Source organism: Anomaloglossus baeobatrachus, chromosome 2, assembly GCF_048569485.1.
Source record: "Anomaloglossus baeobatrachus isolate aAnoBae1 chromosome 2, aAnoBae1.hap1, whole genome shotgun sequence".
In the NCBI taxonomy this organism is placed as follows: Eukaryota; Metazoa; Chordata; class Amphibia; order Anura; family Aromobatidae; genus Anomaloglossus; species Anomaloglossus baeobatrachus.
The window spans coordinates 174,593,143-174,607,162 of NC_134354.1; the positions used below are offsets into that span (position 1 = coordinate 174,593,143).

General features: G+C 47.8%; 1 protein-coding gene across 1 annotated transcript in view; it reads left to right on the forward strand.

Moving 5' to 3' along the window:
• The window catches only part of WWC3 (WWC family member 3), a 233,001-nt gene extending 221,117 nt beyond the window's left edge, over window positions 1–11,884 (forward strand). The window contains 3 exon segments of the mRNA XM_075335493.1: window positions 671–901; window positions 7,903–8,030; window positions 11,149–11,884. Of these exon segments, the coding sequence (XP_075191608.1) occupies window positions 671–901; window positions 7,903–8,030; window positions 11,149–11,215 (426 nt within the window). The 3' untranslated portion in view covers window positions 11,216–11,884.
• The last annotated feature ends 2,136 nt before the right edge of the window (window positions 11,885–14,020 follow it).

Genomic DNA, 14,020 nt, shown 5'->3' on the forward strand with positions numbered 1-14,020 from the left:
AAAATACCGTATTTTTCATTTTCTAAGACGCATCGGATTATAAGACGCACCCCAAATTTAGAGGTAAAAAAAAAAAAAAAAAAATGGGGTCAGTCTTATACTGGTGTTGTCTTACCGGAGCGGGGTGGCAGCGGTGATGGAACAGGGTCATAGGAGGCAGAGCCTGTGGTGGCAGCAGCGGGTCATTGGTGGCAGTGGAAGCTGTGGTGGTTGTGTGGTGAAGCAGACCGGTGCGGCGAGTGTCCCAGTCTGTCCGCAGTCCAGGCTTCAAAGAAATGGCGCCTGGAGCAGCGCATCCACAGCAGATGGGCTCTCATCCAAGAGCTTCAACTGCGCGCGCGCTGACTCTCGGTGCCATCATTTGAAGCCGGGACCGCGTACAGACTAGGACACCTGCCACACAGCCACCCAACCACACAGACAGGCTGCCGGCATGCACCCGGCCTCCGGCATGCACCCGGCCTCCGGCACACAGAGCCGCACAGACAGCCCCCCTGCTAATTCATCTTCTGGTAAGCTATATCCTGATTTTAAAACGCACCCCTCATTTTCCTCCCAAATCTTTGGGAGGAAAAGTGTGTTTTATAATCCGAAAAATACGGTAGTTATTGGAATTATTTTCTTATTTTCACACTTGACACACAATGCTTTTTTTATTTCCCTTCTACAGCAAGCCTGTCAGTCTTCCATGGCAGAGATCATGGCAAGGACATCTCTTGACCTGGAGCTGGATCTTCAGGCTTCCAGAACAAAGCAGAGACAATTAAATGAGGAAATAAATGTTCTTAAAGAGCTCCGGCAACGCCTGGAGGAGGTTCAGCTTCGAGGCCAAAGTGAGCTTCCCCAGTGGGTTCTGCGTGACGATCGATTCCGTAATTTGCTTTTAGAGGCAGAAAGACAGGTAAATCTTATTTAATCGACGTTCAGTTTAAAAAATTAACTCTGTGTATTGTTTATTCGTATCACATGATCACAGAAGCTTCGTCATGTGTAGTGGTAATTTGCAGCCAAGGTGCCTGGTGTAATGGACTGGATTTCATATTTTCAACCCTCCAGATAATGAGATCAATACCATAACAAGAATTATTGAAAACAATATACTAAGCACAAAAACAAAATTATCTGCCATCAAACGTGGAAAATTGTTCATTGACCATTGTTTTCTTTATCGTTCCTTATGGGAGACCCAAACCATGGGGTGTATAGCTACTGCCTCCGGAGGACACACAAAGTACTACACTAAAAGTGTAGCTCCTCCCTCCGAGCATATACACTCCCCGGATGACAAATCCAACCCAGTTTCATGCTTTGTGTTCAGGAGGTCACACACACACATGCATCCTCTTTTGATTTTTCATTTTTTCTAAAGATTTGGAAGAAAAGCGGGTCCACTGGACTCCCGGCATGTCCCTTCTCACCCCCTTGGAGGCGGTGCTGTTAAGGTTGACTTCAGGGCAGGAGCCCTTCATGCCGCGCTCCTTCACCATCCCTTAGGGGCTCTGGCTTGAAGTTAGAGCCAACACGGTTCTCACTGCCTTGCAGGAGACCGGCCTCCATCCGCAGCCCTTTTGCAGGACCCTGCTGGACGGAGCACTGAACCCCCACCCCACCCAGGGACTGGGCCCTGCGTCTCAAAGCTAAGTATAGAGACGTTATTCAGAGGGTCCTTCTGCAGTGTGGGGCACTTTTATTGGGGGGGACAGTGATGTACTTTAATAATGCTGCTTTTTACTGTGTTTCCGGCCGGTTCCGCGGTTTTTACTGAGAACCGCGCCGATAATGCCTGATTTTCGGCCGCATGCATAACTCTAGGCCGCGGCCTAGTTTCGTTTCGTTCCCCTGCATGTCAGTCATGCAGGGGGACACTGCAGCGCCGCCCGCCGGCCGCTCTGCACAGGGGAGAACACTCCTCTCTGAGGAGATGATTCCTCCCCTGTACATCTCCTTAGCCCTCCGATTCCCGCTCCTGGGTTAACCCCCGCCCCCCCCCCCTCTGGCGCCATTTTCTCAGCGTTCTTAGTACGCTGGTCGCTCTGCAGAAGGAGTGAATATCTGGCTGGGGGTCCAGGCTTGGTACGGAGGGCACACATAATAGCGGTCTGATAAGTCACAACCTCTGGTTGTACACTTTTACACACTTTCAGGGCATTCTGAAGGAGTTAATTCTTTATTATAGAACCTCCTCCTCAGCAGCATGTCTCACTCTAGGAGCAAGGCTCCAAGGACATACTCTGCATGCAAGCTCGTATTGCAGACCAACACTGTAATGCCTGTTCTAATGTGGTGGTGCCTCAGCCGGGAGCTCCCCAGGCTGCACCCCCGGCTTGGGTAGCATCTTTTTCCAATGCTATTTCCCAGTCCTTTGCAGACTCCATTGGACAGTTGTCTCGGACGCTGCTAAGCATGCATCAGCCCCCTTCTCAGGGTGCCTCTGCTGCTCCAGCTCGCTCTGCAGAGCTCACAGAGTCTGTTTCACCTAATCCCAGACCCCGTCCTCCTAAACGGAGATGCAGGGACTCCTCTCCTTCCTTGTCCCACGGCTCTGCCTCACGGGCCGAGTCGCAAGGCGAGGAGTATGCCCTTATTGTGGGCTCAGACGCTTCGTCTATGTACCCCATTGATACCGATGGTGATGCAAATGTTAGCGTTTTGATAGCGTCCATTAACTCCGTTCTGGACCTTAACCCTCCAGTGTCAGAAGAACAGGCTTCTCGGGTAGAAAAACACCAGTTTATCTCACCTAAGAGAGCAGGCCACTGTGACTAAACCCAGGGCCTGTCCTGACAAACGCTTTAAGCGTACTTCTGACTTACTGGGGGCTCGGACGCTCTCCGTGTACCCTGTTGATCTGTCCGAAAGTGACGCAGATGCTAATGATTTGATTGTGTCCATTATACTTGTACTGGACCTCAATCCGCCTGTTTTAGGGGAGCACCCCTCTTTGGCAGAAAAGCATCAGTATACCTTGCCTAGGAGTACAAGGAGTGTGTTCCTTATCCACTCCAGCATTCAGGTCACTGTGACCAAGCCCAGAGCCTGTCCTGACAGACGCTTCCCAGAGCGTGGTTCTGATGACTGTTTCCCCTTTCCACCAATGGTGGTCAAGGAGTGGGCTCATTCACCAAGGGTGGACCCTCCGGGGTCTAGACTTTCAGCCCGGACAGTTGTATCAGTGGCTGACGGCTCCTCTCTGAGGATCCCACTGTCCGCCAGGTTGTCCTTCTGGCCAGGCCTCATTCTCCCCATCTTTTGCAGCAGTGCGGGCTCTCAAAGCCATCTCTGCTTCTCGGGAGGAGATGCATTCCCTCACCAGGGCCTTTATGCCCGATTTGGTTACCTTAACTTCCAGGCTTCAGTCTTTTCATCCTATTGCTGGAGACTGTCACCGCACTGCGGTGGCCTCGGCTACTTCCCTCGCTATCCGCAGGTTCCTGTGGCTTCGAGAGTGGAAGGCAGAGGCTTCTTAAGAAGTTCCTTGCTGGACTCCCTTTTGCTGGGACCAGTCTATTCGGTGAACAACTGGATGAAATTATTAAGGAAGCTTTTGGCAGGAAGAGTACTTCCATGCCACAACCCAGGAAACCTTCCAGGGCAGGAACCAGTCGAGGTTTCGTTCCCTTCGTTTCCTCTAACTGGTCGTCCTCTAAGCCCTCGGCCTCGTCCACTAACTCAGCCAAGGTCCGTAAACCAACTGGCGCATGAAGCCGTGTCCTAAGTCGGCAGGAGCTGGATTATCTGGCCGCGCCAGTAACGTACTTGGTCGGTGGCAGGCTCTCCCTCTTGGGCGACGTGTGGTTGCGACACGTCTTCGATCAGTGGGTGTGGGTTTCCCTCTCTCACGGCTACAAAACAGATTTTTTTCTGACAATTCCCCCCTGCTCCAAGGCCGCCGCCTTCTCACAGGCCGTGGCATTCTTGCAGGCCAATGGAGTAATTGTAAGAGTTCCCGACTGGGAACGGTTCTGAGATTTCCACTCAAATCTCTTCCTAGTCCCCGAAAAGGACGGTGCTTTCCGACCTGGATCTCAAAGCTTCTCAACAAGCATGTTCAGGTGCGGCAATTTTGCAGAAATCTCTGCGATCAGTCAATGACCCAAGGAGATTTCTTAGCATCCATCGACATCAGAGATGTCTCTCTGCTTGTGCCATTCGCAGTTTCCCACCAGCGTTGGCTACGTTTTGTAATCGGAGAGGAACATTTCCAATCGTGGCTCTCCCCTTGGGTTAGCCACGGCCCCTCGTGTATTCACCAGTTGCGGTTCTGCTCCTCCAGGGGTTGGTAGTGATTCCTTACCTGGACGCCCTTCTAGTCAGGGCTTCATCCAGTGCAGACTGTCAGCGCTCACTCTCAGCGGAGTGTCTCGCTCACTCTCAGCGGAGTGTCTCGCTCACTCTCAGCGGAGTGTCTCGCTCACTCTCAGCGGAGTGTCTCGCTCACTCTCAGCGGAGTGTCTCGCTCACTCTCAGCGGAGTGTCTCGCTCACTCTCAGCGGAGTGTCTCGCTCACTCTCAGCGGAGTGTCTCGCTCACTCTCAGCGGAGTGTCTCGCTCACTCTCAGCGGAGTGTCTCGCTCACTCTCAGCGGAGTGTCTCGCTCACTCTCAGCGGAGTGTCTCGCTCACTCTCAGCGGAGTGTCTCGCTCACTCTCAGCGGAGTGTCTCGCTCACTCTCAGCGGAGTGTCTCGCTCACTCTCAGCGGAGTGTCTCGCTCACTCTCAGCGGAGTGTCTCGCTCACTCTCAGCGGAGTGTCTCGCTCACTCTCAGCGGAGTGTCTCGCTCACTCTCAGCGGAGTGTCTCGCTCACTCTCAGCGGAGTGTCTCGCTCACTCTCAGCGGAGTGTCTCGCTCACTCTCAGCGGAGTGTCTCGCTCACTCTCAGCGGAGTGTCTCGCTCACTCTCAGCGGAGTGTCTCGCTCACTCTCGCCATGCTTCCAAGTCCACTCTGACCCCGACCCAGGAACTTACGTACCTGGGGATGCAATTCGAGACTCTGCTGGCACTTGTGAAGCTGCCCTTAGTCAAACAGCAGTCTCTTCATCTGGCGGTCCGCTCTCTGCTGAGGCTCCGCCGTCATTCCATCAGGCACCTCATGCAGGTGCTGGGTCAGATGGTGGCGTCAATAGAAGCGGTTCCCCTTGCCAGTTCCATCTGCGTCCCCTGCAGCTGGACATTTTCCGCTGTTGGGGCAAGGGACTTCTTCCTTGCACAGACTTGTGGCTCTGTCGCCACAGACCAGGAGCTCTCTTTAAGTGGTGGCTTCGGCCCCTCTCTCTGTACCAGGGACGCTCCTTTCTGGCCCCGTCCTGGGTGATTCTCACCACGGATGCCAGTCTATCCGGCTGGGGAGCAGTTTCTCCACCACCGAGCACAGGGCACTTGGACTCCGTCCGAATCAGCCCTCTCGATCAATGTGCTAGAAATCAGGGCTGTAGTCCTTGGACTCGCAGCCGCCTAGCAATGTTGGAAGTTCAACATATCCTTCAGTGGACGGAGGACTCCAAGTCCACCATATCCGCAGTCCACATCCCAGGCGCAGAAAACTGGGAGGCAGATTATCTCAGCCGTCAAACCGTGGATGGCGGCGGGTGAGCCCTGCATCCGGCAGTGTTCCGGTCAATTTAGCAGGCAGGGCACTCCGGAAGTGGATCTAATGGCATCCCGGCACAACAACAAGGTCCCGGTTTACGTGGCTCGCTCCCACGATCCTCAGGCCTTGGCAGCGGACGCGCTGGTTCCAGATTGGTCCCAGTTCCGTCTGGCCTACGTGTTTCCCCCTCTAGCTCTCTTGCCCAGAGTCCTGCGCAAGATCAAAATGGAGCGCCGTCGGGTCGTACTCATCGCCCCAGGCCCAGGCGAGCTTGGTTCCCAGACCTGCTCCGTCTGTTCGTAGAGGTGCTGTGGCATCTCCCGGACCGGCCAGACGTTCTCTCAGAGGGTCCGTTTTCCACAACAATTCTACGGCTCTCAGATTGACGGCGTGGCTCTTGAGCCCTGAATCCTTACGGCTTCAGGCATTCCTTCCGAGGTCATCTTCATTATGACTTAGGCTCGGAAGTCTTCCTCGGCCAGGATTTACCTCAGGACTTGGAGAATTTTCCTGTCCTGGTGTCGTTCTTCCGGCCATGCTCCTTGGCCGTTTTTTCCTTGCCGACCATCCTGTCCTTTCTACAGTCCGGCCTGCAGCTAGGTCTGTCCCTCATTCCCTCAAGGGACAGGTCTCGGCTCTGTCAGCATTGGTCCAGCGGCATATCGCCCGACTGGCCCAGGTGCGCACCTTCATGCAGGGCGCATCTCACATCATTCCGCCTTACCGGCGGTCTCTGGATCCCTGAGACCTTACTCTGGTCCTCATGGCCTTACAGAAACCCCCCTTTGAGCCTCTTAGGGAGGTTTCGTTGTTTAGTCTTTCACAGAAAGTGGTCTTTCTGGTGGCCATAATTTCTCTCAGGAGAGTCTCTTATTTGACTGTGCTCTCTTCGGAGTCACCCTTTTTGTTTTTTTTCACCAAAACAAGGTGGTTCTCCGTCCAACTCCGGGCCTTCTCCCTAAGGTGGTGTCTCCTTTCCACCTTAACCAGGACATTTCATTGTCTTCCCTTTGTTCGGCCCCTATGCATCGCTTTGAGAAAGCGTTGCATGCTTTAGATTTGGTGCGGACGCTCCGGATCTATGTTTCTTAGGCGGTGCACCTCTCTTGTGTGCTGACCACACGTCAGCGCAAGGGTCTCTCGGCTTCTAAACCGACCCCAGCTCATTGAATAGGTCGGCCATATCCGATGCCTACCAATGTTCTCAGATGCCTCCCCCGCCGGGGATTAAGGCGCACTCGACCAGAGCCGTCGGTGCCTCTTGGGCTACGGCTCAGCAGGTCTGTCAGGCTGCCACTTGGTCTAGTCTGCACTCTCTTTCGAAGCACTACCAAGTGCATGCTCATGCTTCGGCAGCTGCGAGCTTGGGCAGACGCATCCTTCGGACGGCTGTCGCCCATTTGTGAAGTTAGGTTTCGCCTACTTCTCGGTTTCTGTTTATTTCCCACCCATGGACTGCTTTGAGACGTCCCATGGTTTGGGTCTCCCATAAGGAACGATAAAGAAAAAGAGAATTTTGTTTACTTACCGTAAATTCTTTTTCTTATAGTTCCGACATGGGAGACCCAGCACCCTCCCTGTTGCCTGTTGGCAGTTTTCTTGTTCCGTGTGTTTTCACCGGCTGTTGTTGTAGACAGAAGTTCCGGTTATTCCGGGTTTTACTCTATCTCTACTTATGGGTGGATGTCCTCCTTCAGCTTTGGCACTAAACTGGGTTGGATTTGTCATCCGGGGAGTGTATATGCTCGGAGGGAGGAGCTACACTTTTAGTGTAGTACTTTGTGTGTCCTCCGGAGGCAGTAGCTATACACCCCATGGTTTGGGTCTCCCATGTCGGAACTATAAGAAAAAGAATTTACGGTAAGTAAACAAAATTCTCTTTTTTTCGAACATTGGGCTTAGAGCTTATTTACACTAGTGATTTTTCTTGTACGGTCCAAGTTTCACCAGTGTGTTCTATCAGCGTTTCTTCAAAATTTGGTCAGTGGTGTCATTAGATTCTCTTAAATAAAAAAAAATATGGAAGGTTCTCAAGCTTCTCCTATCAAAATGTCAGTGAAAACCAGACAGCAAATAGATGGCATCTGAGCGCTGACCAATTTTTTTCAGGGACCCAAAGACTTGTACTAGTGAATTTAATACAAGACTTGGATCAAACTTGGACATATTTCCATGATTTTGTGCAGAGCATTCCATACACAGACATGTGAACAACATCTGAATGAGGCCTTATACCTTTCAGGGGTTGGTTTTAAGATTGTTGATCTATTGCTATTGACAGTATATTTTGTATTTTTGCATCTGATAACCAGACAAGACAGACCAAACTTGAGCAGCACCAAGAACAAGCAGCGGAGAAAATGCTGAAGAAAGCCTCTAAAGAAATATTCCAGCTGCGTGGTCGAAACCAGAAGGAACCTTTACAGGTGCAGACCTTCAGGTAAGATGAGCATTTTAAGAATCTAGTAAAATCTACAAAATACATATCATATCCAGGTATATTACTTCTGTAGCAGCTTATGTAATAGTAGGCGTCAACCACTCTACTCTTTTTCAAAAACCATGCCAAGTAACAATTTGAATACTCTAAATCCCTACAGAGCCAAGATCTCTTTAGATGCTGCACTAGTATAATACTGTCATCATTTGCCCGTCCGGTCATCTCCCTCACTATGCAGAAATGTAGTTTTTCTGTATTTGTAACTTCTGAGTTAATCATATTACTTATTTCTAGGGTCGAATTTAAAGGGGTGGTTTACCCATGTTCATTATTGGCCACAACGATATTATGTTGAGAAGCAAGGTTTCTCTCAAATACCTTGTGTTCACAATAGTGCCTATGAGCGACGCTATTGCGGACCGCTCTTCACCATTGCCTGATCCCCTGGCTCTGTGACCTCGGGGATCTGGTGATGTCACGTCTACTTCCTGCTCACCTGACATCACCGCGGCTGGCGCCAGTCTCTGTGAGTCACTGGGCTGTGGAAGGCGTGTTATGTCCCGCCCCTACGCTTCTATTGGCCGGCCGATTAGTGACGTCGCTGTGACGCCGAACGCACCTCCCCCTTGAAGGAGGGATAGTTCGGCGGTCACAGCGACGTCGCCGAGCAGGTATGTGCGTGTGAAGCTGCCGTAGCGATAATGTTCGCAACGGCAGCAATCACCACATATCGCATATGCGACGGGGGCGGGTACTATCTCGCTCGGCATCGCTAGCCGATGCTAGCGATGTCGCAACGTGCAAAGTACCCCTTAGTTTCCTAAAGAAAAACTTCAAGGCATCACTCCAGTGGATATTTTTTAGTGTCACTGCTTGAGTAGTAGTTTAAATCTAAGTTCCCTGCCCCCGGTCTTACAATGACCATCTGGCATCTTCAACTTTTTTAGACGTTGCTCCGGTTCTGCATCAGTATTTTTGACCGCAACTTCTGTCCAGAAGTTACATCACAAGCTCTCACTACAAGTCTGAAAGCCAGAACGAGGCTCTCATAGACTTGTATTGAAGTATGACCTTCGGTGCGCTCCATGAAACACTAGAGTTACCTAGTGGGTCACAAATTGCCAGAGACAGAAATGTCTATTGCCAATAACAGCTGAAGAATCCTGAGGATGAGTATAAGACTAGGGGGAGGAAACTTAGATTTAAAGCAGTGAAATAAAAAACAAAACAAAACACTGGAGCTTTAATAAAAATGTTTCCCATTGTAATTATTTCAAATCTTTATTAGTTCAACAATGTAACCAAGGGCTCAACACTCAAACAAGAGAAAAGTATTCATGTGCAATCTTGATGCTTCTTACACTTTATATAAAAAGAATCAAACTACACTGGTCCAGCTTCTAGTTCAGTCCTCCATGGAAGTTCAGTCCTCAGCTGAAGTTTGTCTGTGCCAGCATTCCTCAACCTGGGTGCCTCTACTACTTACTAGGATATGAGGCCTAGTGTCCAGGCATAATACAACATAACTTATTTTGCACCACTTATCAAGCAGTAGAGGCGCCAATGATGCCAGTCCGAGGATTGCTGACACAGAAGTGGGCACTACTACCCAAGTCTTGTTGCCATCGATGACCAAACTGGATTCCCGACCAGAGCAATTCATATATTTTTTTAGAAGAAAATGTCATCCACCACTGGCACAGAAGTTAAATTAATATTTTTAAATGGCCATTTGGAGCAACAGTTTTTCTTTAACCGTAAATCAATAAAAAGTATTTTTTTTTTCTAATTGTTTTTATTGCTGTACAGCTATTAATTATACTCAAAAACTAACAGGCAGTATTAAAGTTGTCAATGTCTTCATGCACTTTAGCATTGACAATCATTTTTGTATCATTTTATCATATTTAAGTAATCTCAAAGTGAACCTGTCAGGTGCAATATGCAGCCAGAACCACGAGCAGTTCTGGATGGATATTGGTAATCCCTGCCTAACCTTCCCTGTATACACTAGCATACAGTAAAAGAGATCTTTAGAAAAAGTATTTCTAAAGATTCTTTATAATATGCTGATGAGCGCAGGTACTAGTCGCAGGGGTGTTATTTCCCTCGACTATTGCTATTCAATGCTCAGCGTCCTCAGTAGAGATGCACGTACATGTGTCCGATGTCACCACTTCAGATGCTGGATTTAGGGTCATTGTGCATGATCAGAATTCCCCGCACGCCTGGTCATGTGTATTATGAAGCTGGGTGTACGCATCCCAGCTTCAGAAATCTCTAGTGCGCATGACCAGACGTGTGGGGTATTGTGATCATGCGCACGAATCTTAGGCCCGGCGTTCTGAAGCGGTGACAATGGTCACAGATACGCGTGTCACCGCTGATGACGCTAGGCATTGAATAGCATGTTAGCACGGAATGAGCGCAGGAACTAACGCCTTTGCGAATAGTCCCTGCGCTCATTAGCATATCATAAAGGATCTTTAGAAATACTTTTTTCTAAAGATCCCTTTATCTATGCTACTAGATACACGGACAGTTAGGCAGGGATAAGCAATATGCACCCAGAACTGCTCCTGACAGGTTCCCTTCAAGGCTCCCATACACAACAGAGAACCCACCAATTTTGGTGCCCCTCCACACTACCCTGGCACATGGAGAGAAGAATTGGATATTCAGAATTTTACTGCTCAGTCCTTTATCTGTTTGAAAACATAAGTCATCATCAGAAACGTACTCCAAACGCGCTCTCCATTTTACCTATTAAAAACACGCACATACTCTGCTATGATAAACCCCAAAAAGGTACAAGGTGGATACATTTAAGAATATTCTGAATTTAATATCGCTTTGGGTTAGGAACGCTGGGGTGTTTTCACACGTCCAGTCTGTGCAAATGTTTTATACATGTGAATGGTGAAAGCAGAAACAACAAAACTCCACGTGGGTTGGAATTTTTGTCGTAGGAAACGCATAGAAATTCTCATAGAAATTGCTGCAGTAAATCTGCCACATCCATACACGTTTTGTATACTGATCCTGTTCAATTTGAAATACTGTGAATTTTATAGAATTTTAAGACCTATTAAATAATATTTTTGTACATTGCCAACAGGGAAAAGATCGCATTCTTCACCAGACCAAGAATAAACATACCTCCTCTTCCAGCTGATGACGTATGATGTGTTTTCAAGCTCGAGAAGCATCGACCCTTCTGTTTGAATCTCCATGAAGTTATTAAACTAGTGAAGTTTAATATTACATTTTCAAAGTTCTTCATTTTGTACAAAAGAAAAAACTGAAAAACAGAAGCATATATGCATATATAAATATCTATAATTATATATTTTATAATACGACTGCAGCGAGGCTTGGTTTTTCCTTGCTGTAACACTGACATCCTTGAAGGCAATTTATTTTATAGATCAACTCCTCTGTTCTGATGAAATGTGTACAGTGTTGATGCTGTTTTATGTGACTTTAATAAAAGGCTGGAGATCAGAAATAAGGCAAGTTCAGGCAATTTCGCTGTATTGTAATTTATTTATAGGTCCTTATTTTCCTTGAGGGAAAATACCTGCTTTTAAGATGTTTAGACTGAATTTATGCTTCCGAGTATTTTGTCATACAGCTGAATTGAACGGATGAACTCGCTTTCTTTCTGTTACCTGAAATGAAAATGCTATTTGCAAACTATCACCTTTTTAATAGCTTTTTGTTACCTTTTCTCTTATTACTAATTTTTTCATAATGTATCTTTTATTCTTTTACACCACCTGTGTTCTCTATTAAAATATTATCACTGCAAGGTTTTTAATACTGATTAAAGATGGCATTGCATTTTTCAGAAATCTTGTTCCTATATTTGTTATATGTATAAGCATATTTTTATGGTGCATACTGTACCGGTATATCTGGACAGAGGTATGGGGACACCTACATATTACACTTAAGGCCGCTTTACAGGCTGCAATATCGTTACCGATATCACTAGCGTGCGTAACCGCCCCCATCAGTTGTACGACACAGGTAAATCGCTGCCCGTAACGCACAACATCGCTAACACCCGTCAGACATACTCACCTGCCTAGCGATGTCGCTGTGACCGGCGAACCGCCTCCTTTCTAAGGGGGCGGTTCGTTCTGCGTCACAGCGACATCACTAAGCAGCCGCCCAATCAAAGCGGAGGGGCGGAGATTAGCGGCAGGAATATCCCGCCCACCTCCTTCCTTCCTCATTGCGGGTGACCGCAGGTAAGGTCAGGTTCCTCGTTCCTGCGGTGTCACACATAGCGATGTGTGCTGCCGCAGGAACGACGAACTACATAGTTACTGCAGCAGCAACGATAATTGAGATTAGGGAGGGATGTCACCGATTAGCGATTTTGAACGTTTTTGCAACGATTGAAAATCGCTAATAGGTGTCACACGCAACGACATTGCTAAAGCGGCCGGATGTGCGTCACAAATTCCGTGACCCCAACAAGATCGCTCAAGCGATGTCGTAGCGTGTAAAGTGGCCTTTAGAGGAGTTTTTATGATATCCCCTTCTAACGCCATAGTCAATGATCCCAATCCTTGCCCCCTTCCCTTGTAGCTCCCACTCGTCCAGACGTTCTACAAGATTTTGGAGTGTGTCTGATGGGAACTTTTGTCCATTAATTCATAAGTGAATTTGTCCTGCTGATTTAGGACAAGAGGGCCTGGCTCCTAATCTATATTCTAGTCCGTCACAAAGAGGTTCAATGGGTTTGAGGTCTGGGGTCTGTGCGATCCAGTAAGGTTCTTCCATACCAAACTCGCCCAATGATGCCTTTTATGGACCTTGCTTTATGCATGAACACACTGTCATGCTGGAACAGAAGAGGACCTTTCCCAAGCTGCTTGCCTGCACCTGCGTGACCATGGAAACTCTTGCCATGAAGCTCTTGAGTAACAATATGGGGGGATGATAATACCAGATTAGGTTTGTAACTATGCAGTTATTAATTCAGCAGAGTTTCGGTGACTTTTATACACTATACTGTACTATGAACGTCAGCACTCAGTGACCACTCTCTGTAACTTTACACAGTCAATCACTTTGTGGCAGAATTGCGGTGATTCCTGCATGCTTCTACTATTCAATAATACCACTCACAGTTGATAATGTAATCTTTTAGAATAAAGAAATATTTCTAACTGACTTATTAGAACAGTCATATTCTAATGTAGTAACGCATGTCACGATTTCTCCAATTTGTGTTCAGGGTATACGGGGATGTCAGTTGGGTGAATGACAGCTCAATCATCCAAACTCGAACTGGAGTGTGCTTAGCTGCCAGTAATTTGAGTGGCCGCTCAGTTGTCCAATCTCATTTTGGGAGGTGCTGGATTTTTGCAGATATTAATTTTTTCCTGAAATTGCCCAGCTTTTTAGCTGAGCAGTTTATCCTAGAGCACTGCCAATCTTATTCTTGTGTTCAGTTGTGCTAGTTGTCATTTTGTATCTGTACTCTGGGAATTGATCTTTTGCTGCCCAACCTTTTGACTTTGTTTGACTATCCTTTTCCCTTGTCCCTCTGTTCTGATCCGGTACCCTGCAGTTATTCTGACTCCAGACTGTGACCTGACTACTCCTGTGCCTATCCCCTTAATCTTGTCATGTTCCCTTGGTACCTAACCCCAGAACATTTGACTATCCTTCCTCACAATGTGTCTGTTTAGTGATTAGCGTCCCACATAACTTCAGTGAGCTTTCACAAGTGTTTGTAGAGGCAGCGAATAAACATGATTTAAATGATCAAGAACTGTGTCCCAATACTTCTAAATAGTGTGTGTGTGTGTGTGTGTGTGTGTGTGTGTGTGTGTGTGTGTGTGTGTGTGTATACAGTGGTCCTTTAAAGTTTATGAATCCTCCAGAATTTTCCATGTTTCTGCATAAATTTGACAAAAACCTAGATTAGAATTTTCACTCAAAGTAGATAAAGAAAACCAAAAACAGTTGAG